This window comes from Phalangium opilio, unplaced genomic scaffold (genome assembly GCF_054372755.1).
Source record: "Phalangium opilio isolate 3A_F unplaced genomic scaffold, DU_Popi_V2 ptg000209l_1, whole genome shotgun sequence".
In the NCBI taxonomy this organism is placed as follows: domain Eukaryota; kingdom Metazoa; phylum Arthropoda; class Arachnida; order Opiliones; family Phalangiidae; genus Phalangium; species Phalangium opilio.
Genome location: NW_028324217.1, coordinates 6,998,721 through 7,024,327, shown reverse-complemented (window position 1 = coordinate 7,024,327; position 25,607 = coordinate 6,998,721). Strand labels below are relative to the sequence as shown.

Genomic DNA, 25,607 nt, shown 5'->3' with positions numbered 1-25,607 from the left:
TCCAGTTGTTATAAGTCGATTGAAGAAACCGCAACAAGGTGGAGAATACGACTTATAGAACCCTAATTTTTGTACCAATCACTATCACGTATATAAGTGTATTTAAAAATACATGTGTGCACAGTAATTTTACCCCTATGTAGTAGGGAATGTTTCTGTATAGCTTTTTACCTCTCCGAGTAAAGATGACTTCACGGAGAAGAATTACACTGGACCTATATGTGGGTGTGTCTGTGTGTCCCAAACATGTTCGCAGGAAGCAATTTTTGGCTTCTACTCCCAGCATTATTAGTATTAAGAAATAGCGGCGATAGGCTATGGTTACGAGAAACGTCTAGCCTCCCAATGGCAAGGCTTCCGCCAAAGGTTCACGCAGTTGCGGATTTTCTTATCATTAAAGCCCCGTTTTCAATCAAGCTTTTTTGATGAAAAACGCAAGCTTTTACTTGAAAACTCACAGCAAAACGCAAAAGCAAAATAATTAGCAGTTTTCAATCGCGATTAGGCTGAAGCTTTAAGCTTTAAGCCTTTGCAGATATCTATCCTCCATAGATATTTGCGTTAACTTTTTGATTTCAAGCGTGATGGAGGTATATAATCTCTTGACGTCAAAGTTTAGTGTCCAATAGAAATTTTCCATTTTTCATGCCTCTGAGTGTGTGTCGACCATTCGACTCGAAGATTTTTAGTGTTATATTTTAGACTGAATAACTAGCAACAATTATGCTATTATTGAAAATGGCAACAAAAAGAGTAAAACAAATGCTACGGATAGAAAGAGAGGCAGCTGAAAAAGGTGCCTTAAGACCATTCTAAAAATAACGTCAGTAAATACTTGCTTTTGCTTTCAAAATTTCCCTCGATTTCTTTGAATATTGAAATAGGGGAGCGGTATTGAAAGCGTGAAATCGTATTTGACGACGGGTGAGAGGAATTTTAAAGGGAAAGTATATATCTTAACCTTGCTATCATAATTCCCTTCCTTTTAAGCAGACGAACGAAGAATATCACCTCACCACAATTCTCCCCCTTTCACTTTCGACCCTTCAATGACGAACGAAAAATTTTATACTGCCAAAGGCGGTTCTCTTTCACTACGCCAATGCCAACAACAACAACAGGGCAGGTCAAACTAAAAAAAAAACGCGTTAGTATAAGACTCGAAGTCAAATTTCAATGTCTATTGAATTGTGGCTATACAACTAAATGTGAGTTCCACGATAAGTAACTCATCTGCTGAAAATTGTAAAATTAACGGACTATTCTAGGTAAGTAATGTACTAATTACCTCTCCGTGTGACGTAGTCCAGGAGAGGTTCTGTAACGGCCGTGTCTGTCTGTCTGTCTGTGTGTGTGTCTGTCTGTCTGTGTGTGTGTCTGTCTGTCCGTTGTTACACCCACGTGACCGCGTTCGCAGTTTGCGTATCGGAGCAAACGTGTTCGCCATTTCCGAACTGCTTTCACAGTCACGGAAATGGCTCCTCTACTTGAGTTCTCACACCACCAATCTTCTGGTCTTTGTCCATACCACACGGACACTAGTCTGTTCTTACTGGCTGCTAATCACCACCATCTTCTAGTCTTCGTCCATTCCACGTGGACACCAGTCTGTACATACTGGCTTCTAATCACCACCATCTTCTGTTCTTTGTCAAGACCACATTGACACCCGTCTGCACTTACACTGCCTTCTAACACCACCATCCACTGGTCTTCCGTCTATTCCACATAGACACCAATCTGTATCATTGGCTTCTACTCCATTATCATCGTTTGGTTTTAGGATATACGCGGCGATCAGCTAGGGTTACGAGAAACGTCTAGCCTCCCTAAGGTAGGATCGCTACCAAAGGTTTTCGCATTTGCGGTTTTTCCTTACTATTATAATGGAAACGAATCGTATATATACCCCAAAATTTGTAGAAAGCGGGAAGAGGGGTACCCTTCACTTTAAACGTCAATATTAGCAAAGTTTGAGAAGATAATAAGTATAACTTTATTTTAAACGATTTAACTATTATTAATGTTAATTATTGAAGATTAAAATAATTAAAAATAATTATATTTATTTAAATATTAAAGATAAACCTCTCGTGCAAAGAGAGAGATTATCATTGCCTCCTATATCTACCAAGGCCCGTGCATGCGATATATTTCCTTCATTGCCTCCTATATCTATCAAGGCCCGTGCATTGTGATATATTTCATTCATTGCATAAACATAAGCGAGATTGTTTTGGGAAAAAAATACTGCTTCCACTAATGGGTTTATACTCCTTGTTACTGTTGTATAGAGTAATCATGATAAAAGCTTAAAAAATTACGAGAGGACAGACCTTTTTTATCCTCATTCAAAAATATTTTTTGGTGCTAAGACTGCTTTAAAAAATCCAAACGGTTAGGCATTGGTAAAAAAGACAAATGATATTTTTCAAATCTTATGAGATAACGCCCACCTAGTTGAAAACTGCCGTTTTTTATCCGCGGGAGCCATTCCTTATGAGAATTTCGATGCTAGTAGGTTGTCAATTAAACTACCGGTATATTATTGTTGTTGGAAATTGGATATTAAGTCAAATTAAGTGGTTGTAAAGAGCCAGCAGGTTTTTGCCACTTCTTTTTGCGAGTATTTGATTTTTATATGTAAAATGGAGGAAGATAATGTTGAGAGTAAGGATGAAATGCGGAAGCGCAAAGCGCGGGAAAGGATGAGGGCAAAAGGTCGACGTTTTCATTGGATACTTAAGGTTATATAATCTTCTCGACACGGAGAGGTAATATTTTGGTTTTCCCGACTTGTTATTTTTACGCAAACTTATTAATATTACAATCAATAAATTGTGGATTGGAAAATTAATCATAATTAAGAAAACATTTTATCGTGAAATCATTTTGAATATTATAAGTTACACATGGGAGAGGCATTGAACATATCTTTACAGCTAGTTTTAAGTCAATAAAAGGAAACGTGGTAAGGGGATAGAGCGACATAGACCACAGAAACTGCACGAACTATCATAAAAATAGGCCAACATATAACAGAGTAAAGTAACTTCATTATTAATTCCACTTAAAACACGTCAAACGGCAATTGTACCAAACATTAACAGGCGTGGCTCAATCAATAGAGAAACATTTGGACATACTCTTATTTATTCGCGTGCATTGCTCAATAATAACCTATTTCGTCTATTGCAAATAAAACAAGGCAACAATTCTCCTTACAACATCGAAAGTCGCCTCTACTAATACAAGTTTTCAATAATTGAAAATTTAGACAAAGTTGTTAATTCCTGAAGTTGGTTTAAATTTACTTTCATTTTTACCCGAATAACAATTGAAACCGTGCACACTAAAATTTAGAGAAATCGTTTCGGTAGACGTCGGTGAAAAATAGGTTACATGTTTTGACCAAGACAGAGAAGTCGAAGTAAATAAAAGCGTGCAAACCAAATACGTGAAACAGCATGCAAGCGACACTTTGCCACCTGTATTAAATCAATTAAAAAGGAACGCAGTGAGGGGGATAATGCTACTAGCAACACGTAACGACCGAATTGAAACTGTACCGCCATGTTTGAAAAAGTTCGTGCGCAATACTCAGCCGTCAACTCATTCCTTCGACACTGCCGGCACTTTGCAATCGGACTTAACGCTTACAGATTTTCAAAAAACTAATTTTTAACGCGAAAATAATTCCCCTGAAATATTTCTTTAGAAGAATAGTTTTTTTTTCCACAACTTAGAAGCCATGAATTGTGAGAATGTTTTTAGGATGAATTTGACCAAAGTTCATAACGGCGACAATCTCTTCTTCAAATATAAGTAACTAATCTTACTCGGTACAGTTATTCTTGTTTCAAAGTATTTTTTTTCTTCAGAGCAGCGGAATGCGTAAGTGTTCCCGTTGCTGTATGCCAGGTAATGCAAAAATTAATTAAATTTGCTGATCAAGTTATTGAAATATAATATCTGTCTTTTAGGAGCTTCTATCTCTAGAGTCACTTGAGCAATTGTTCAAGTTAATGGATGAGTTTTACCTCAAATTATTTAACGTAAAGTAAGTAAATGATACTAACTTTTAATAGCTGAAAATACCACAAATAATGTGCTTAATTGTGAAGTTCAAATAATGGTTTACGTTTCATATGTTCAGATTGGAATACAATCCTATTCCTTATGAGGAATTAACAACAAATGGAAACTCCATCGCAAAAATTCAGGTAAAAACTTCAATTAAAACCACTCATTGGCACGATAAATTTCATAATTATAGCCTGATCATGGGTAGAGCTGAAGATTGCTATTTACCAAAATACCACCTAAACTAACGCTTAAATTACCGATTTACAATGATAATTGACTGGGTAATTACCGTTTTTAGCTAGGTGTAGTTATATAACCAGACCTAGTTCTTGCGCTGTTGTATTGTATGTGTGTGTGGGGGGGGGAATCTCTAAGGATCGGTAAGAGGATTTTAATTCGTTACTTCAGAACACGCTGTTTGTACTATTACCCGTGGAGATTTCAGACATTGCGAAGGACAATTTTTGGTACTATACACCAGTGTTCTTGACATCAGAGCTCTTGTTGATGACTGGGCCACCGGCTGAAGTTGAAAAATATTCCATGTCATTCTTGAACATCGACAATACGGTACAAAAATAGTTACACTTTTGTTTTATATTTTATTTTAGAGTGGCAAAAATCCTCCTTGAAGTTCACGAATACTTTCAAAAGATAAAATAAATATTTCAGGTTTCATATCTCCTTCTTTCGTGCGTCGTCGTTCTACCGCTGCTGGCGAAACTTTCCGAATTTGTTACAAATAGGGGTCAGGAAAGGTGTCAAGAACCAACACCTATTCGTCGGAAAATTCAAAACCATTTCAATATCACATGGGATTTCGTTTCCATATTTTTCTTCGAGCGTAAGTGACGATTGACTGTATTCATATTATTTTTTCCTAATTGCAAAATTTCCAAAAGATAATTTCAAATTATTTTTCAGCCTTTATTCGGGTTCCGAAATCCATATCATGGAGGATCACAATCGGTTCGTGGCTGATTGCTATTCTAATCATTTCAATTTTCATGGGATCCGTCTTGAAAATGGAAATGTACTCAACCGATCACGTCTTTATCGACAGTCTAGAGAGTTTCAGCAAATACACCAACGCAAAAATACGATTTAGCCATACCAACAACGCCGGTAGCTTTTTTAGGGAATGGGTAAGTTATGTGTGAGTTTTTTGTGAGTAAAATGGCCTCTTGTGGTATAATTATGGTGTTTCATCAGGAAAAGTCCATTGTGGAAAATGAACCCCAATTGTCCCTGGCTTCGAGAGTTGAATATGCCGATTTAGAAGACACCTTTGACCCTAAAAATTATTTGGATGCGTATTTGGGAAGAACTGGAGTTTTTATCCCCCAGTTTTACATCGAAAATCTAATGTCAGTTCTTCATGAAGGCGACGCTGATTTCAGAAAATTAGTCTTTTACTTCAACGCAAAGCGAATCAAAAATCTTCTGTTCGTATTTCCCATCAGTAGCGAAGCGAAAAGGTGCCCTGAATATATTGAGCAACTTACACTTGGGTAAGGAATAAAAGAAAGACTTTGTCTTGATTGCACGGCATTCATTGATGAGCAATTACAACTTGTCCTTTAAATCTTTAATTTTAGAACGATGGTGGCCACCGAGACCAAATTCACGGACTACTTGTTTATGAAAAACCATTTCTACATTTCGAGAATTGTTTGGAAAAAATCACTGAAAAGTCTTTCAGCAATGTCAATCAACGAAACGTACGGAACATTCGTGTTGCTCGTCTACGGTTTGGGAATTGCCACAGCAACCTTCATCGCTGAAGTTATTATCAAATTTGCCACAAGTTACGGGTGTACACGATTTTAGTTAATACCCTCGTTAATGTTGCTAAATCTCTTAAGGTTATCTTTAATCCACGACTATTACCATAACAACTGCGTTAATAATTGTTTAACATGTCTAATACCATACAGTAAAAAATCAAAATTCATTGCTTCTACTCTTTAAAATTAAACACAAATAAATCAACACTAATGTTGTAGATTATTCAAGAAACAGCTAGACGTAAAATCATTTTATACAGACTGGGAGGATGCATACCATTTACCCAAGGAGGCCTGGCTTTAGACTCCACCAGTGAGTCAGGCCTCTGCCAAAGGCGGTTCTCTTTCACTACGCCAACAACAACAACAACAACAACAGGGCAGGTCAAACTAAAAAAAAAACGCGTTAGTATAAGACTCGAAGTCAAATTTCAATGTCTATTGAATTGTGGCTATACAACTAAATGCGAGTAACGTAACTCAACTGTTGAATATTATAAAATTAACGGATTATTCTAGGTAAGTAATGTACTTATTATTTTTACGTACAGTGCATTTATTAATATTTCGATCAATAAATTGTGGATTAGAAAATTAATCATGATTAAGAAAACATTTTAACGTGAAATCATTTTGAATATTATAAGTTACACAGGAGGGGCATTGAACATATCTTTACCGCTAGTATTAAGTCAATAAAAGGAAACGCGGTAAGGGGATAGAGCGACATAGACCACAGAAACTGCACGAACTATCATAATAATAGGAAAAATAAATATAGCAAAGTAAACTAACTTAACTTTTATTTTATACGTGGCAGGGGCAGTGAATATAACTTAAGCGTTTGTATTAAGTCAATAAAAGGGAACGTAGTCTCATAAAAATAGGACAACATATAACAGAGTAAAGTAACTTAATTCCGCAGAAAACACTTTAAACGGCAATTGTACCAAATATTTATAGGCGTGGCTCAATCAATAGAGAAACATTTGGACATACTCTCACTTATTCGCGTTCATTACTCAATAATAACCTATTTCGTCTATTGCAAATAAAACAAGGCAACAATTCTCTTCACAACATTAAAAGTCACTTCTGCAAATACAAGTAATTCCATAATGCAATAAATCCGACAGAGTTGTTTATTCCTGAAGTTGGTTTAAAAGTTCTCATTTCCCTGGATTGCAAACTGCGAGGTAATTTAAAATCACTAGAATTCAGCACTCGAAATATTAAAGTATGAAAAAATATCAAATAGGAACTTCTATCTCAAGATTCACTAATGAAGGCGGTTTACCTTAAAGTATGTAACATAAAGTAGGGTAAATACTAATTTTGAATAATTGACCAAGAATTGACTTTGCATGCTGCGTGTAATATATTCTCTGTTTTTAGAATTTTCGTTTCATTCGAAACTAGTTTCATGAATTACTTTTTTTTTTAATAATTTTTTTTGCACTTCAAATTTTGAGCCTTCAAAATAAAAATAAAATATAAAATATAAAAATAAAGGGTTATTATATTAAGGTAAGTACACGGCTTATAATGTTTGCGAAATTTTATTAATCTTCGGCGTTCAATAAAGGACTCACCAGAAAATTAATCCTGTCTCGAAACAGTTTTTGTCGACGTGAAGTAAAAGTTTTATTTGAGGAAAGTTGCCAGCAAAACATTTCCTCTTCCCAATAAATGGAACGCAATAAGGGAGCTAATGCAACTTAGAACATGAAACTTTCGCGAAATAATCATAAATGGAAGGCTAACGAGAAAGAAAAGTAATTAACTTCATTGTTAATTGCGCAGAAAACATGCCAAAGGACAATTAGACCAAATATTTACTGTTGTGGTCCTATCGATACAGAAACATCTGGAGAAATTCCCAGTAGCTATTACTCGATCATAAGCTCACATTTTAAAGGAAATTCACTAACGGAAAAATTCCTATCAAGTAAGATGCTGGCATTTTGAAATAACAGGTGGGCTTTTCTCAAAAGATTTACGTTTTGAAATTAACATTAAAACGCAAAATTTACATCCCTTTAATGAATTCCTCTAAAACCGTTCTTTGCCATCTGAGAGGTCATGAATTGTGAGAATTTATTCGGGGTGAATTTGACTCAAGTTGATAACAGCGAAAATCTCTACTTCAAATACAAGTAATAAAAAATATCAAAGGCTATTAGAAAACTAGTTCTCCATTTTTCCAGGGCGGCAGAAAGAGTGAGTATTCCCATCGTAGTATGCGAGGTAATGCAAAATCGCTTTTAAGGAACAATTGAGACTATAACGTGTGGAAAATTGTCTATTAGGAACTTCTAAATCTAGAGTCATTAGTGGAATTGTTCAAACTCATGGATGAGTTTTACATCAAACTGTTTAACGTAAAGTAAGTGTGGCTATGAACAATATATATATATATGATGAGTGTTATTTTGAAACCATGATTTGTTTTTCAAATTATCAGATTAAATTATTTACCTATTCCTTATACTGAACTTACTACAAATGGAACCGCCATTGTTCAAATTCAGGTAAAATTTGGGAAAAATCATATGTTAGATAATCTTAATCGTATACTTCAGGATGTGGCGGGTGTACTATTCCCCGTGGAGCTTTCGGACCTTGCGAAGGACAATTTTTGGTATTATACACCAGTGTACTTGACGTCAGAGCTTGCCTTAATGACAGGGCCACCGGCTGCAGTTGAAAAATATTCCATGTCCTTCTTGACCATCGACAATACGGTAAGATTTGAATTATCTAGCTATTTTCCAACAAAAATGTGGCGAATACTCTCAGCTTCGAGATATACAATTAATTTTTCAGGTTTCATTTTTACTTGTTTCGTGCATCGTCTTTTTACCGTTGATGGCGAAGCTTTCCAAATTTGTTACAAACAGGGGCCAGGCAAAAGGTCAGCAACAAACATCTGTTTGTCGGAGTGTTCAAAGCCATCTCAATTTCACATGGGATTTAGTTTGCATATTTTTCTTCGAACGTAAGTACTTAGCTAAAATGACAATAGAGTTTCTCCTTTACTTATTTTCCAAACTGCGTAGTTTCCAAAAGATAATTTCAAACTTCGTTTCAGCCTTCATTCGGGTTCCAAAATGCATTTCGTGGAGGATCACAATCGGTTCGTGGCTGATTGCTATTTTAATCATTTCAATATTCATGGGATCCGCCTTGAAAACGGAACTGTACTCAACCGAACACGTTTTGATCGACAGTCTGGAAAGTTTCAGCAAATACACCAAAGCAAAATTTCGATTTAGCCCCAGAGATAACGCCGGCGTCTTTTTTAAGGAATGGGTACGCTATGTGTTTCGTATAGTTAAAGCTACCTTATTTGGTAACCCGGTGTTATATTAGGAAAAGTCCATCGTGGAAAATGAACCCCAATTGTCGCTGGCTTCGAGAGTTGAACATTTCAATGTAGAAGACCTCTTAGACACTAATATGTACCAGGACGTATTTTCGGGAAGAGCTGGACTCTTTGCACCACAGTATTACTTGGACAATCTAATGTCAATTCTTCTTGAAGGCGACGCTGATTTCAGGAAATTGCTTTTCTACTTCAACGCAAAGCGAATCAAAAATCTGTTGTTCGTCTTTCCTATAAGTAGCGAAGCGAAAAGGTGCCCCGAGTTCATTGAGCAAATGACTCTTGGGTAAGGAATTAATATATAGCCTTGTTATGTTGAGTAATTGGAAGTTGTATAGTTCATTTCTCTGTTTTTAGAACGATGGTGGTCACTGAAACCAAATTCACGGATTACTTGTATTCCAAAAACAATTTCTACATTTTAAAAGTTGCTTGGAAAAAACCGATGAAAAGCCTTGCAGCAATGTCAATCAACGAAACATACGGAGCATTCGTGTTGTTCCTCTATGGTTTGGGAATATCCACAGCCACCTTCATTGCAGAAGTTATTATCAAATTAGCGTCTAGTTACGGGCGTACACGGTTTTAGTAAAATACTAGTTAATTCCACAAAATATCTTAAGGTTGTCTTTAATCCCCGACTATTACCATAACAACTGCAATTATTAATTGTTTAACATGCCTATTACTATATTGTAAAAAATGTCAATGCTTGTACTCTTTAAAAATAAACACAAATAAATTGAAACTAATGTTGTAAATTATTCAAGAAAAGCTAGCCTCTAAATACGGTTGTGCATGTTTTTAGTAAATTCTCGTTAATGTTTCTAAATGTCTTAAGCTTTGTCCATATCAGTCTAGCGATGCAGTTATCGCAAATAACGTTTAAACATGTCTAATAATAATACTCGCTGTAAAAATTATTCATTTCTTGTACTCTTTAAAATTAAACACAAAAAATCAACACTATAATCGTGTAAATTATTTAAGAAAAAGCTAGACATAAAATCATTGATTGAAGACATTCATTACTTATATACAAGACTGATTCCCGTTTAAGTGTGAATATAGCTTAAGTATGAAACGAAATACAACTTATATATACATAGAAAACCCAATAAGGAGGATAATGCGACTTTGAACATGGAACTTTCCTGAAATGATCATTAAGAGAAGGCTACCATATGTAGGAAACGTAATTAACTCCATTGTAATTGCACAGAAAACATGTCAGAGGTAATTAGACCAATTTTTTATAGCCAAGGTTCAATCAATGCAGAAACATCTGGGCATATTCTCACTAGTTATTGCCTTGCGTTACTCAATCGTAAGATCATATTTCTAAGGAAATTACCATACAGAAAAATTTCTTTATGTACGTGTGTTCAGCATTTTGAGATAACAGTTGAGGTTCTTACGAAAGACTTACGGTTTGAAATTATCATTAATACATAAAATTTAATTCCCTTGAAAGAACTCTAAGACTAAAAACCGTTCTATTGCAACTCAGAAGCCATGAATTGCGAGAATTTTTTTGGGATGAATTTAACCAAAGTTTATACCAGCGAAAATCTCTTCTTCAAATACAAGTAATAAAAAATACTTCAAAAATTTCAACGGCTATTTGAACACTAGTTCTTTATTTTTTCAGGGCGGCAGAGATGGTGAGTGTTCCCGTCATAGTATGCGAGGTAATTTAAAATCGCTTTAAATCGACAATGGAGATTATAAGGTATGGAATATTTGTCTATTAGGAACTTCTATCTATAGAGTCATTATTGCAATTGACCAACGTCATGAAAGAGTTTTATGTCAAAGTGTTTAACATAAAGTAAGGGGTTGATAATAACTTTTAAAAATATACCACTTAAGAGTAATGTAATTTTGAAAACAAATTTTACATTTTAAATTACCAGAATTGAACTTTTACCTATTCCTTATGCTGATCTGACTACAAATGGAACCGCCATTATACAAATTCAGGTAAAAATCATTCAGTTTATAAGATTAATTTCTTGATTCCCACCGATCATGAGTAAGATCAGTTTAAATGGTTACATCAGAATGTGTTGGGTGTATTATTTCCCGTGGAACTTTCGGACATTGCAAACGACAATTTTTGGTACTATTCACCGGTGTACTTGACGTCGGAGCTCCTTTTAATCACAGGACCACCGACTGAAGTTGAAAAATATTCCATGTCCTTCTTGAACATCGACAGTACGGTAAGATGTGATTTTCCTAACTATTTTGCACCGAAAGTGTGGAGAAAACTCTAAGCTACGAATGATAAAATGTATTTTTCAGGTTTCATGTCTGCTTGTTTCGTGCATCGTCGTTTTACCGTTGCTGGCGAAGCTTTCCGAATTTGTAACAAACAGGGGCCAAGGAAGAAGGCAAGAGCAAACATCTATTCGTCGGAAAGTTCTAAACCATTTCAATTTCTCATGGGATTTCGTTTGCATATTTTTCTTCGAGCGTAAGTACTTAACTCAAGTGACGATTGACTTTCTCCGGTAGATATTTTCATAATTGCACAATTTTCGAAAATAATTTAAAATTACGTTCCAGCCTTTAATCGGGTTCCAAAATTCATTTCATGGAGGGTCACAATCGGTTCGTGGCTGATTTCTATTTTAATCATTTCAATATTCATGGGATCCGCCTTGAAAACGGAACTGTACTCAACCGAACATGTCTTGATCGACAGTCTAGAAAGTTTCAGCAAATACACCGACGCAAAAATTCGATTTAGCCCTACTGACAGCGCCGCCGGCTTTTTTAGAGAATGGGTAAGCTAAGGTTAAAACTGCTTAATTTTTTAATTAAGGTGTTTTATCAGGAAAAGTCAATTGTGGAAAATGAGCCCGAATTGTCTATGGCTTCGAGAGTTGAATATATTGATGTAGAAGACGCCTTAGATGTTGAAATTTATTTGGATACGATTTTGGGAAAAACTGGAATTTTTGTTTCAAGGCTTTACATCGAAAATCTTATGTCAGTTCTTCTTGAAGGCGACGCTGATTTCAGAAAATTGGTTTTCTACTTTAACGCAGAGCGAATCAAAAATCTACTATTCGTCTTTCCTGTCAGTAAGGAAGCGAAAAGCTGCCCTGAATATATTGAGCAAATTACTCTTGGGTAAGGAATAAAGGGCTTAGTTTTCATTGCACGGCATTCATTGATTAGCAATTGCAATTTAAATTTTACTTTTTCTTTCATTTTAGAACGATGGTAGCCACTGAGACCAAATTTACGGATTACTTGTTTTCCAAAAGCAATTTCTACACTTCGAGAGTTGTTTGGAAAAAACCGTTGAAAAGCCTTGCAGCAATGTCAATCAGCGAAACATACGGAGCATTCGTGTTGTTTCTCTACGGTTTGGGAATTGCCACAGCAACCTTCATTGCTGAAGTTATTATCAAATTAGCCTCTAGTTACGAGTGTACACGTTTTTAGTAAAATCCTCGTTTAAGCTACTAATTGTATTAAGGTTATTTTTAATCCACGAGTTTTACCATAACAACTACCCAAATAATGATTTAATATGATTAATAATTAGGGATGAACCGATACTGATACCATATCGGTATTGGCACTGATACTCGGGGTTAACCGATACCATTGCCTTCTCTAACACCATCGCATCGGTTGGTTTATTATGATACTAAACCGATAATAGTTTCAAATAGGTAAGATGGCACTACATGACATTTATAGCTCTTTCAATAATGTAATGAAGGTAATAATTTATCATTATTATAAATGTATACCTCGTGTTAATTTCTCATTTATATAAAAATTACCTGAATTTAGTTTATTTAATAATTAATAAGCAATAATAGCTTTAAAACGAAGAATTAAACAGGAATATTTTATATCACCATAATTTGAAAATTCCTTGAAAACTAAAAGTGAATTTCGAAAATGTTTGTTAAAAAGCGTTCATAGATAATTTTTCACTTTTTAATTAATTTAATTGTTGGCTTCAGTTACTACGAGTATAAGGATTAAAGCTCCTCTCAGCATATACTAGTTCAAAATAAAAGTGATATTATTTTGGAAACACCTCTAAAAATTGAACTTAATGAAATTATTCTTTAAATTAATTTATTTCGTAGCATTTCTAACACACATGTAAATGGCACTGTCCGCCTAAAAATATCGGTATCGGTTCTTGTTAGCACCGGTATCGATCGGTATCAGGTTAAGCCGGGTATCGGCCACCTCTACTAATAATAAAACTCACTGTAAAAAACTCTTTTAAAATTAAACACAAATAAATTAACACCAATATTGTACATTTTTAATGAAACAGCTAAACAAAAATCCTTGATTGAAACCGTTCATTTCATAACTTCTATCGTGTAAGTGTGAACATAGCTTTAGTAGACGTTAAATACAAAAAAAAATATATAAGGGGGAGGTGCGCATGATGTTTTTGCAGTTGTTTTTGTCAAAGAAAGGGATCACAGTGAGGGGGATAATGCGACTTAGAACATGATATTTTCCTGAAATGATCATTAACAGAAGGCAAACAATGAAGAAAAGTAATTAACTTCACTGGTAATTCCACAAAAAGCATGTCAGACTAGAATTAAGGTCCATCCACACTACAGATATTTCGCACGCCTCGCACGCGTTGCCCGATCGCTAGCTTGGCGCGCTTCGCTCGCATCTCATCCACACACACGAAGTTTATTTTTCATTGTAACGAGCGCAAGCGCCACGCTTGTCTGTTTCAACCAATAGGAAATGCCGGAACTTCGAAGTCTAGTTTGCTACTTTGCCTTTCTCAGCTTTTATTCTTAATTTTGGGACTAAATTATGAAAATCTCCGTCTTTCTCACGGTCAGCGAATACTTCCCAAAACCCATATTCTTCTTTTATTTTCATTTTTAATTCTATTTCTACGATTTATTAAAAGAAGAGAAAATATCACGAGATTATTTGTTTATATAAACTGCATGCGGTGTGTTTCACAGATAGGCGCCATCTTATAAAGATCACGTGATTCATTGCCTCTCCTGATTGGCTGCATGGGCGCGTACGACGCGAAAATGTTCGAAATTACAAACAAATTTTCTTGGTGCTGCGTACAGAGCTTTCTCGAGTGCGAAGCAAATATTTTGTGTGTGTACGAGGCGCGTAACTGGCGTGCGAAGCTAAAAACTACCTCTAGTGTGGACGGACCTTAAAACCAAGGTGCAATCAATACAGAAACATGTGGAGATATTCTCACTAGTTTTTCCCCTGCGTTACCCAATCGAGAGGTACCTTTTTGGATTGAAATACACAAATAGAAAAACTCCTTTCAAGTACGTTGTCAACATTTTGAAGTAACAGTTGAGGTTCTGGAGAAGGACTTTGAAATTGAAGTTATGAAATTATCATTCCTTTAGTAAATCGCTTTAAAAACCGTTCTTTGGAAACTGAGAAGCCATGAATTGCGAGAATTTATTCGGGATGAATTTGACCAAAGTTTATAACAGCGAAAATCTGTTCTTCAAATACAAGTAATAAAAAATCTTGGTTCAAATTTAAAAGCTATTGGAAAGCTGGTTCTTCATTTTTTTCAGGGCTGCAAAGTGCGTAAGTATACCCGTCGTACTATGCGAGGTAATGCAAATTTACTTTATAATAAACAAACGAGATTATAAGATGTGTAAAATTCTCTTTCAGGAACTTCAATCTCTAGATTCATTAGTGAAATTGTTCAGGGTCATGGAAGAGTTTTATCTCAAACTGTTTAACGTGAAGTAAGGAGTTGATACTGACTTTGAATAATTGAAAAAATTTATGATGCTTGTAATTTTGAAACCACGTTTTGTTCTTCAAAATACCAGATTTAATTATTTAGCTATTCCTTATGCTGAACTGACTACAAACGAATCAACCATTGTTCAAATGCAGGTAAAAATTAGAAGAAAAACCATTCAGCTGATACCGAACATACGAGAGATAATTTTAATCGGATGCTTCAGAATATGACAGGTGTACTGTTTCCCGTGGAGCTTTCGGACCTTGCGAAGGACAATTTTTGGTATTATACACCAGTGTACATGACGTCAGAGCTTGTCTTAATGACTGGGCCACCGGATGAAGTTGAAAAATATTCAATGTCCTTCTTGAGCATCGACAATACGGTAGGACATGAATTAACTATTTTTCACCAAACGTGTGGCGAATACTCTAAGCTTCTAAAAGTAAAATGAATTTTTCAGGTTTCTTATCTCCTCCTTTCGTGCATCGTCGTTCTACCGCTGCTGGCGAAACTTTCCGAATTTGTTACAAACAGAGGTCTGGCAAAAGGTCAGCCACAAACATCTATTCTTCGGAAAGTTCAAAACTATTGCAATTTCTCGTGGGATTTCGTTTGCATATTTTTCTTCGAACGTAAGTACTTAGCTATATATATAGTGATGATTGACTTTTTCCTGTCGATGTTTCCCCAATTGCATAGTTTCCAAAAGATAATTTCAAATTATTTCAGCCTTTATTCGGGTTCCAAAATGCATTTCATGGAGGATCACAATCGGTTCGTGGCTGATTGCGATTTTAATCATTTCAATATTCATGGGATCCGCCTTGAAAACGGAACTGTACTCAACCGAACACGTTCTCATCGACAGTCTAGAAAGTTTCAGCAAATACACCAACGCAAAAATTCAATTTAGCTCCACAGACAACGCCGCCGGATATTTTAAGGAATGGGTAGGTTATGTGTTTAGTGGTTAATATAGCCTTATTTGGAAATCTTGGTGTTATGTTAGGAGAAGTCCACAGTGGAAAATGAACCCCAAATATCTCTGGCTTCGAGAGTCGAATATGCCGAATTAGAAGACTCTTTAGACACTAATATGTACAGGGACGTATTTTTGGGAAGAACTGGACTCTTTGCACCACAATATTACTTGGACAATCTTATGTCAATTCTTCTTGAAGGCGACGCTGATTTCAGAAAATTGGTTTTCTACTTTAACGCAAGGCGAATCAAAAATTTGCTCTTCGTCTTTCCTCTCAGTAGCGAATTGAAAATGTGCCCTGAGTTTATTGAGCAAGTGACTCTTGGGTAAAGACTAAATAGCCTTGTTTTGATGAGAAATTATTGTACAATTCCTTTCTCTGTTTTTAGAACAATGGTGGCTACCGAGGCGAAATTCACGGATTACTTGTATTTCAAAAACAATTTCTATCTTTCGAGAGTTGCTTGGCAAAAGCCGACCAAAAGCCTTTCAGCACTGACAATCAATGAAACAAACGGAATATTCGTGTTGTTCGTCTACGGGTTGGGAATTGCCACAGCCACCTTCATGGCTGAAGTTGTTATCAAATTAGCGTCCAGCTTCAACGTTTAATATTTCGTCATTGCCGGAATCAACTTCGTAATGAAAAACATTTACCAACATGTTTAATACTAATACCCAGTTGGTTATTTATTTAGTTATTTAGTGAACCTGTGATGCAAAAAGGCAGTGCACGCGTTTACATAGATATTTAAGTCGTCACTGGTAGAAGTGACAACTTTGGTTCGTGGCACTAGGACGGTTTTCAAGTTCAGTATAACCCAAAGGTACTAGAATATGTTGTGTAACATATCTTATAATAGTTTGTAGAATAATAGAATAATTTTTAAACTCGTCCTGGAAATAAAGAATTTCGCATTGTTTGATAGTCCCGTATGAGTATATATTGTCTCTTACCCAACAGTTTTCGTATACATATGCAGGGCCGGATTAAGGGGGGGGGGCACCTGCCCCCGGGCGCCAGCAAAATAGGGGCGCCCAAGATGTCTGGTGATACCCAAATCTGAGCGATTGTTTTATTAAATTTTCGAAAAACTCAAAAACATGACGTTAGTTTTGAATGATTACGGGACTGTTTTTCGTTTTTAAATAGGTATATTAGCTATCGAGACCAATTTATTACACCAAATTAGTTGGGAGGGGACGATAAATAGATTTTCCGAGTCTAAGTCTAGAAAGGCCTATTCAAAGACATAGGCAGGGCTGATACTAAGTCACTTTTTTCAAATTCGGTTACTAAAAGTCACTTTTCCAAAAATTAGTTACTATTTGTCACTTTTTTTGGATTTTTGAGTCTTTCGGTGTTATTTATCTTCTCGACCACAAGGTTAAACGTAATATATTTGACTGTATGACGGTTTAAACGCAAAAACCGCGAGACTACAGTTGATCAAACCCAAAAAATTGTGGTGCTCGCTCATCAAATATTTAACTTAATATTTATAATCAATCCAATTCAAATGAATGTTTTAGTTTTGATTTAAAACGACATCAATTACTTTGCATTCTGAGCTGTGCTCCAAAATGGTTTAATTCAATTTCGCCGTAGAAATTTTATGATTGGACCTTTCCTTTGACTGGAAATATCTAAGCCCATAGATTGGGCTTAATTACGGCACCGACCTTTAAAATATCTTTAACTACTGAAAATAATTATGAAAATCGATCATGTCTGAAAACATTTCATTTAAAGTGCCCTTATTTTATAGCTTAATTTGCCCTTATTTAGTCACTTTTTGCTTACTATTTTTAAATTTATTAGTCACTTATTCAACTAAAATTGAGCGTATGAGTGAGTATCAGCCATGCATAGGGATACTTTTCACTTAACAAAATTACAGTAGAGAGCTAACAGCTGGCTAGGGGGAAGAGATAGTCTGACGTCACGCAGCCGCCCTCTGGTTGGCATTTTTGCGCGTAGAATACTGTTTCCAACCGTTAGGGGGGATGAAACTCCAGTAAAAGATAGAAGGGTGTGACGTTTCAGGGTAAGAACTGTTAGCTCCCTATATTTCTAATAAAAACAAAATTGTTAAAATTTCTAGCTGGTTTTTATAAATTATGGGGCCAAGGGAGGGGGCACCCATCGAGCCACTGCCCCCGGGCGAAAATCTTCTTAATCCGGCCCTGTACATATGTATAAATTTATAAATGTATAGAAAGCCTTCCCTCACTGCGAGGCGATTAGACGTGGTGAGGCTGCTTTCGAACTTCCATAGACATCTGTAACACTTTCATTAACCAGTATGTTGATGGATTTAGGTTTTTTTTTGGTAAAAGCTAAACTGTGAAATTTGTTACTGCAAGGCTTTGTTTATGATTGTGTTGATTTTCTACGAGTTATGGAAAGAGAAAAAGAAAAGATATGCTAAACTGGAAATGGCACCTTATAGTGTCGTGGCCACTGTATCACGCGAGTATCGAATTTAGCAAGCATTTCTCAATTTCATGTGGCACTCTTGTGCGAGACACTGTATAGCCTTAGATCGATGTTGGGTGCTGTACAACCTTACCACATTGAAAACCATAAGGCGTATTGCAAAATTATTTTAACCTTTATTAAAAAAAGTTGTTGACTGACAATATAATTCCACATTTCATTAACTTTTCACGCGTGATATTGTTTATGAAAGTAAAATTTGGACGTAATAATTTTTTCACTTAGAAGGCAAACGCAGTGAAGGGATAATGCGATTTAGAAAATATACGTCTCTACTGAAACTATCATAAACTAGAGGCTAACGTGCAACAGAAAGTAGGTCAAGACAATTATCAAAAATTGTCTGTGTAATCAATACCCAGCCAACTGCTCGTTTTCTCACTTACTCGCTTGCATTGGTCAATGTTAACCTCTAACGTCTATTGCAGTATGAAAAGGAAGCAATTGTTTTCAACTCCGCAAGTAACGTAACCCCCGCTTAAAAATAAAATGTCAGTTTTTTCCAAGGATTTTGAGCTTTGAGGATTGCTACAAACGCCTTATCAAAAATTAGCAAAACGAAACGCTAATACCTAAAAAAATCCATTATTCAACAATAACAGAGAAGCTATGAATTGCGAGAATCTATTTGGGATGAATTTTACTAAAGTTTATAACAACGAAAATCTCTTCTTCAAATACAAGTAATCAATGTTATTTAGTTCAGTTATTACTGTTTCAAAATTTTTATTTCAGAGCGGCGAAATGCGTCAGTGTTCCCATTGTAGTATGTGAGGTATTGTAAAAAAACTCGAATTTACGGATCAAGTTATTGAATTTTAAAATCTGCCTTTTAGGAGCTTGTAGCTCAAGCGTCTCTTACGCAAATGTTCAAGGTAATGGATGAGATGTACCTCAAATTCTTTAACGTTAAGTAAGGAGTTGATACTGACATTTAATAACTGAAAACACAACAAGTTGTGAAGATAAAATAATTGTTTACAATGCAAATGTCCAGATTAGAATACAATCCTTTTCCTTATGGTAAATTAACAAGAAATGGAACCTCCATTGTACAAATTCAGGTAAAAAATTCATTTAAACCCACCCAATTGACACGATGAATTTCATATTTACCGCACGATCGTATTTATATTGGTATTTAAAGGTAAAAAACAATAAATTGACACGACGATTTTCATTACCAATAAAAGTAAATTGGTAATGATTACTTTAGGATACGTTTGCCGTTCTATTTGCCGTGGAGCTTTCGGACATTGCAAAGGATGATTTTTGGTACTATACGCCAGTGCACTCGACGTCAGAGCTTGTCTTAATGACTGGGCCACCGAAAGAAGTTGAGAAATATTCAATGTCCTTCTTGGTTATTGATAATAGGGTACGAAATGATTTATTACAAATTTTCACTAAAAAGTGCGGCGAATACTCTAAGCTTCGAAAAGTTAAATTAATTTTTCAGGTTTGTTATCTCCTGCTTTCGTGCGTCGTTGTTCTACCGCTGCTGACGAAGCTCTCTGAATTTGTTACAAACAAGGGTCAGGAAAGACGTCAAATGCAAACATCTATTCTTGGGAAAGTTCAAAATTATTTAAATTTCTCATGGGATTTTGTTTGCATATTTTTCTTCGAGCGTAAGTACTTAACTTTAATATCCATTGACTTTCTCCTGCAGATTTATTCTAAAAAGCATAATTTCCAACTGACATATTTATAATTCTGTTCCAGCCTTTATTCGAGTTCCGAAATGCATATCATGGAGGATCACAATCGGTTCGTGGCTGATTGCTATTTCAATCATTTCAATATTCATGGGATCCGCCTTGAAAACGGAACTCTACTCAACCGAACACGTCTTGATCGACAGTCTGGAAAGTTTCAGCAAATACACCAACGCAAAAATTCGATTTGGCCCTAACGGAAAAGCTGCCGGTTTTTTTAAGGAATGGGTAAGTTATGTGTTTTGTGGTTAAAATTGCCTTATTTGTTAATTTCGGTTTATTATCAGGAAAAGGCCATCGTGGAAAATGAACCCGAATTGTCCCTCGCTTCAAGAGTTGAATACGGGGATATAGAAGACCTTTTAGACATTGGAAATTACAGGCACGCATTTTTGGGAAGAGAAGCATTCTTTGTACCAAAGTTTTATTTGGACAATCTTCTGTCAATTCTTCTGGGAAGCGACGCTGAATTCAGAAAATTAGTTGTTTACTTCAACGCAGAGCGAATCAATAATATATTTTTCGTCTTTCCTCTTAGTAGCGAATTGAAAAGATGTCCAGAGTTGATTGAGCAATTGAGTCTTGCGTAAGTAATTAAATGTTTTTATCGATCTCTTTTAGTTACCTGTTCGATAAGCAGTTGCATTAAATTCGCTAAAATTCTGTTTTTAGAATCTGCTTTTCCTTTGAAAGGAGATTCGTGGATTAATAGTTTCTCAATTAATTTGTCGAATTAATTCTCATTTTTAGAACGATGGTGTTCACCGAGACAAAATTCGCGGACTACTTGTTTTTCAAAAGCAAGTTCTACATTTCGAGAGTTGTTTGGAAAAAACCGACGAAAAGCCTTGCAGCAATGTCAATCAATGAAACATACGGAGCATTCTTGTTGTTCTTCTACGGTCTGGGAATTGCCACAGTAGCTCTTATTGCTGAAGTTATTATAAAATTAGCCTCTAGTTACGAGTGTACACGTTTATATTAAAACCCTCGTTAATGTTACTTAATCACTTAGGGTTATCTTTAATCCACGACGATTACCGTAACAAATGCGTTAATGGTTTAACATTTGTAATAATAAAACTCTCAGAAAACATTTCGTTGGTTATACTCATTAAAATTTAACACCAATAAATTAACACTAATGATGAAAATTATTCCAGAAACATATAAAAGAAAAACCTTCATTGAAGACTATTTTACAATTACTACCGATTATCGTGTAAGTGTGAACATAGCTTTAGTAGATGTGAAATACAAGTTGAGGTTCCACAGAAACACGTGTTGATTTTCTCAATAGCTATTCCCCGCTTTTCAAAATCGTAACATAAGCTCATATTTCAAAGAAAATTCATAAACGGAAAAATTTGTTTCAAGTAGGTTGCCGGTATTTTCAAGTAACAGGCGTAATTCTTTCGAAAAACCTAAGTGTTTTAAATTATCATTTAGTTAGTCTTTACAACTCCAACAACACACGAAATTTATATCCATCGAAAGAATTCCTCCAAAGAAATCGACATTTGACTGTTTTTGGCAACCATCAAGAATCCATGAATTGCGAGAATTTATTAAAGATCCTCAATTTATAGTTTCTACCGATTCCCGAATAAATGTGAACATAGCTTTAGTAGACGAGAAATATAAAATAAGTTTCCACAGAAAACATGTCCGAGGACTGTTAGACTAAATATTTACTATTGTGGTCTGATCTATATAGAAACATGTGCAGATATTCACACTAGTTATTCCCCGCGTTACTCAATCGTTAGCTCTACTCAAACAAATTTCTCAAACGGAAAAATTGGTTTAAAAAGTACGGTTGCCGGCATTTTGAAGTAATATTCCAAATTCTTTCGAAGGACTTGAAATTATCATTAAGCTAGTCGTAACTCCTGCAAAACAAGAAATTTATATCCCTTGAAAGAATTCCTCCAAAAAAACGACCTTTGAATTATGAAAATATTTGGATGAATTTAACGAAACATAATAACAGCGAAAATCTTTTCTTCAATTACTAAATAATTTCAAAAGCTTTCGGAAAATTGTATCTTTATTTACTGAGAGCTCCAAAGTGCGTGAGTGTTCCCATCGTAGTATGCGAGGTAATGTAAAAGCGCTTGAAATCGACAATCGAGAAATAAGGTGTGGAAAATTGTCCATTAGGAACTTCAATCTCTAGAGTCATTATTGCAATTGATCACCGTTATTGAAGAGTTTCATCTCAAACTGTTTAACGTAAAGTAAGGGGTTGAAAATGACTTGCAATTAGAATTTTTCAAGAAGAATTAGACCTTTTCAAATCGGTTTAAAGCAGTTCCAAAGTGGAATATTGGCAATACAATTAAATACGAGATATAGGTTTAGCAACTCAATTTTCATTTCGGTAAGTTTAAAAAGTCGATCTAGTTTTATAAAAATGTTGTTGACTGATCATGTAATTCCGCGTTTGATTAACTTTCGGAGCGTGAAATTGTTTACGAGAGTAAAATTTAGACGTAAACGAAACATTTCCATAGTTTAGAAGGTTAATGCGAATAAGAATGTAAAATGGCTCTACTGAAACTTTCATAAACTGTAGGCTAACGTGCAAGAGAAAGTAGGCTAGGAGACAATTTTAAAAATATTAACTGGCATGGGGTAATCAATAAACAGGCACTGCACGTATTTTCACTTACTCGCCAGCGTTGATCAATACTAACCGCTTTCCTCTTTTGCAACGCACTTAGTTTACAACTTTTTTTCCAATTAAGTAAGTAACGTTGCCGCCGCTTAAAAATATAGGTGAGTTTCTTCTGAGGATTTTTAGCTTTAAGGATTGCTACATACACCTTATCAACAAATTAGCAAAACGAAACGCTTATTAAGTATACCTAAAAAAATCCAATCTTTGACAACCAACTGAGAGGCCATGAATTGCGAGAATTTATTTGGGATGAATTTCACCAGAGTTTATAACAGCGAAAATCTCTTCTTCAAATACAAGTAATAAAAAATATTTGGTTCAAATATTAAATCATTTCTAAATCTATTTATTAGAAAGCTGGTTCTTTATTTTTTTCAGGGCTGCAAAGTGCGTAAAAGTACCCGTCCTAGTATGCGAGGTAATGTAAAATAATTTAACATTAATAATCGAGATTATAAGGTGTGGAAAATTGTCTATTAGGAATTTCTAGCTCTAGAGTCAATATTGGAATCGGTCAAGGTCGTGGAAGAGTTTTATCTCAAACTGTTTAACGTAAAGTAAAGGGTTGATACTGACTTCGAATATTAAATTGAAAAAACTTATGATGCGTGTAATTTTGAAACCACGTTTTGTTTTTCAAAATACCAGATTTAATTATTTAGCTATTCCTTATGCTGAACTGACGACAAACGGAACCACCATTGTACAAATTCAGGTAAAAATGATACGATGAATTTCATTATCTACCAAACATAAGTAACATCAAAAGTGAATAGGTTAGTACGTACAGAAAGTGTAGAAATTCCGCGTTGTTATGAAATGTGTTATTTCTCTCGCTCTCTTAAACGTCCCCGCTTTAGCGGAAAACCACAGTAATGCGGCGGCGAATCACTTGTACCTTTCTATCCCTACCTCTTGAAGTTATAGTTCCTGGTACACATGACTATTAGAGTGGGTTATCTACCGAGTAGGGAAAGGTAAAGCCACGCCCATTGACATGCGCGGTTACCACTGGATGTTTTACTTCCAACAGCAACACGTAGATGGCGGAAAAATCTATCCTTTGGCGCGAAATTTAAAATGCTTCGTCTTAGAACATTGGTTTTGCTAAAGATAATGTTAGTTCAAATCTTTTGGTAACATCATTTTAATCGGATACTTCAGAATATAACGGGTGTAGTATTTCCCGTGGAGCTTTCGGACATTGCAAAAGACGATTTTTGGTACTATTCACCAGTGTACTTGACATCAGAGCTTGTCTTAGTGACTGGGCCACCGGCTGAAGTTGATAAATATTCCATGTCCTTCTTAACCATCGACTACACGGTACAATATGAACTTTCTATATATATTTAACCAAAAGTGTGTCTTCTGAAGATAGTGAATCGTTCAGGTTTCATATCTCCTTCTTTCGTGCGTCGTCGTTCTACCGCTGCTGGCCAAGCTTTCTGAATTTGTTGAAAACAGAGGTCATGGAAGACGCCGAGAAGAAAAATCTATTCGTCAGAGTGTTCAAAGCCATTTCAATTTCACGTGGGATTTCGTTTCCATATTTTTCTTCGAGCGTAAGTACTTAACTTTAGTGACAATTGACTTTCTCCTGTGGATATTTTCCAATTTGCACAATTTCCAAAAGATAATTTCAAATTCTGTTCCAGCCTTTGTTAGGGTTTCTAAATGCATTTCATGGAGGATCACAATCGGTTCGTGGCTGATTGCTATTTTAATCATTTCAATATTTATGGCATCCGCCTTGAAAACAGAACTGTACTCAACCGAACATGTGTTGATCGACAGTCTAGAAAGTTTCAGCAAATACAGCAAAGCTAAAATTCAATTTAGCTCCACAGACAACGCGGCCGGCTATTTTAAGGAATGGGTAGGTTATGTGTTTAATGGTTAATATTGCCTTATTTTTAATCTCGGTGTTGTATTAGGAAAAGACCACCGTGGAAAATGAACCCCAATTGTCTCTGGCTTCAAGAGTCGAATATGCGGTAATAGATGACTTCTTAGACATTAAAACGTACTGGGACGTATTTTTGGGAAGAGCTGGATTATTTGTGCCACAGTATTACTTGGACAATGTAATGTCAATTCTTCTTCAAGGCGACGCTGATTTCAGAAAATTGCTTTTCTACTTCAACGCAAAGCGAATCAAAAATCTGCTGTTCGTCATTCCTGTCGGTAGCGAAGCGAAACGGTGTCCTGAATATATTGAGCAAATGACTCTTGGGTAAGGACTAAATAGCCTTGGTTTGATGAGACATTAGTACTTGTACAATTCATTTCTCTGTTTTTAGAACGATGGTGGTCACCGAGACCAAATTCATGGAGTACTTGTACATGAAAAACAATTTCTATCTCTCAAGAGTTGCTTGGCAAAAGCCGACGAAAAGCCTTTCAGCACTGACAATCAATGAAACAAACGGAATATTCGTGTTGTTCCTCTATGGTTTGGGAATTGCCACAGCAGCTCTTATTGCTGAAGTTGTTATCAAATTAGCCTTTAGTTACGAGTGTACACGTTTTTAGTAAAACCCTCGTTAATATTACTAAATCTTTTAAGGTTATCTTTAATCCACGACGATTACCTTAAAAACTGCGTTAATGGTTTAACATGTGTAATAATGAGACTTTCAGAAAAAATCATTGCTTGTACTCATTAAAATTTAGCACAAATAAATTAACAGGAATGGTGA

General features: G+C 35.5%; 3 protein-coding genes across 3 annotated transcripts in view; 2 read left to right on the top strand and 1 right to left on the bottom strand.

The window, feature by feature from the left end:
* LOC149618757 (glutamate receptor ionotropic, NMDA 2B-like) overlaps positions 1–25,607 on the bottom strand; it is a 522,592-nt gene that overhangs the window by 296,542 nt on the left and 200,443 nt on the right. The window lies entirely within an intron of this gene.
* LOC149618762 (uncharacterized) lies at positions 7,991–9,245 on the top strand. Its single transcript, XM_089855777.1, has 6 exons — positions 7,991–8,120; positions 8,183–8,259; positions 8,338–8,404; positions 8,456–8,617; positions 8,700–8,871; positions 8,965–9,245. Exons 2-6 carry the CDS (start codon positions 8,225–8,227, stop codon positions 9,243–9,245), a joined length of 717 nt encoding a protein of 238 aa, XP_089711903.1. The 5' UTR covers positions 7,991–8,120; positions 8,183–8,224.
* Positions 16,150–16,624, top strand: LOC149618761 (uncharacterized). The gene is made up of 2 exons (XM_089853902.1): positions 16,150–16,330; positions 16,394–16,624. Exons 1-2 carry the CDS (start codon positions 16,185–16,187, stop codon positions 16,614–16,616), a joined length of 369 nt encoding a protein of 122 aa, XP_089710028.1. The 5' UTR covers positions 16,150–16,184; the 3' UTR covers positions 16,617–16,624.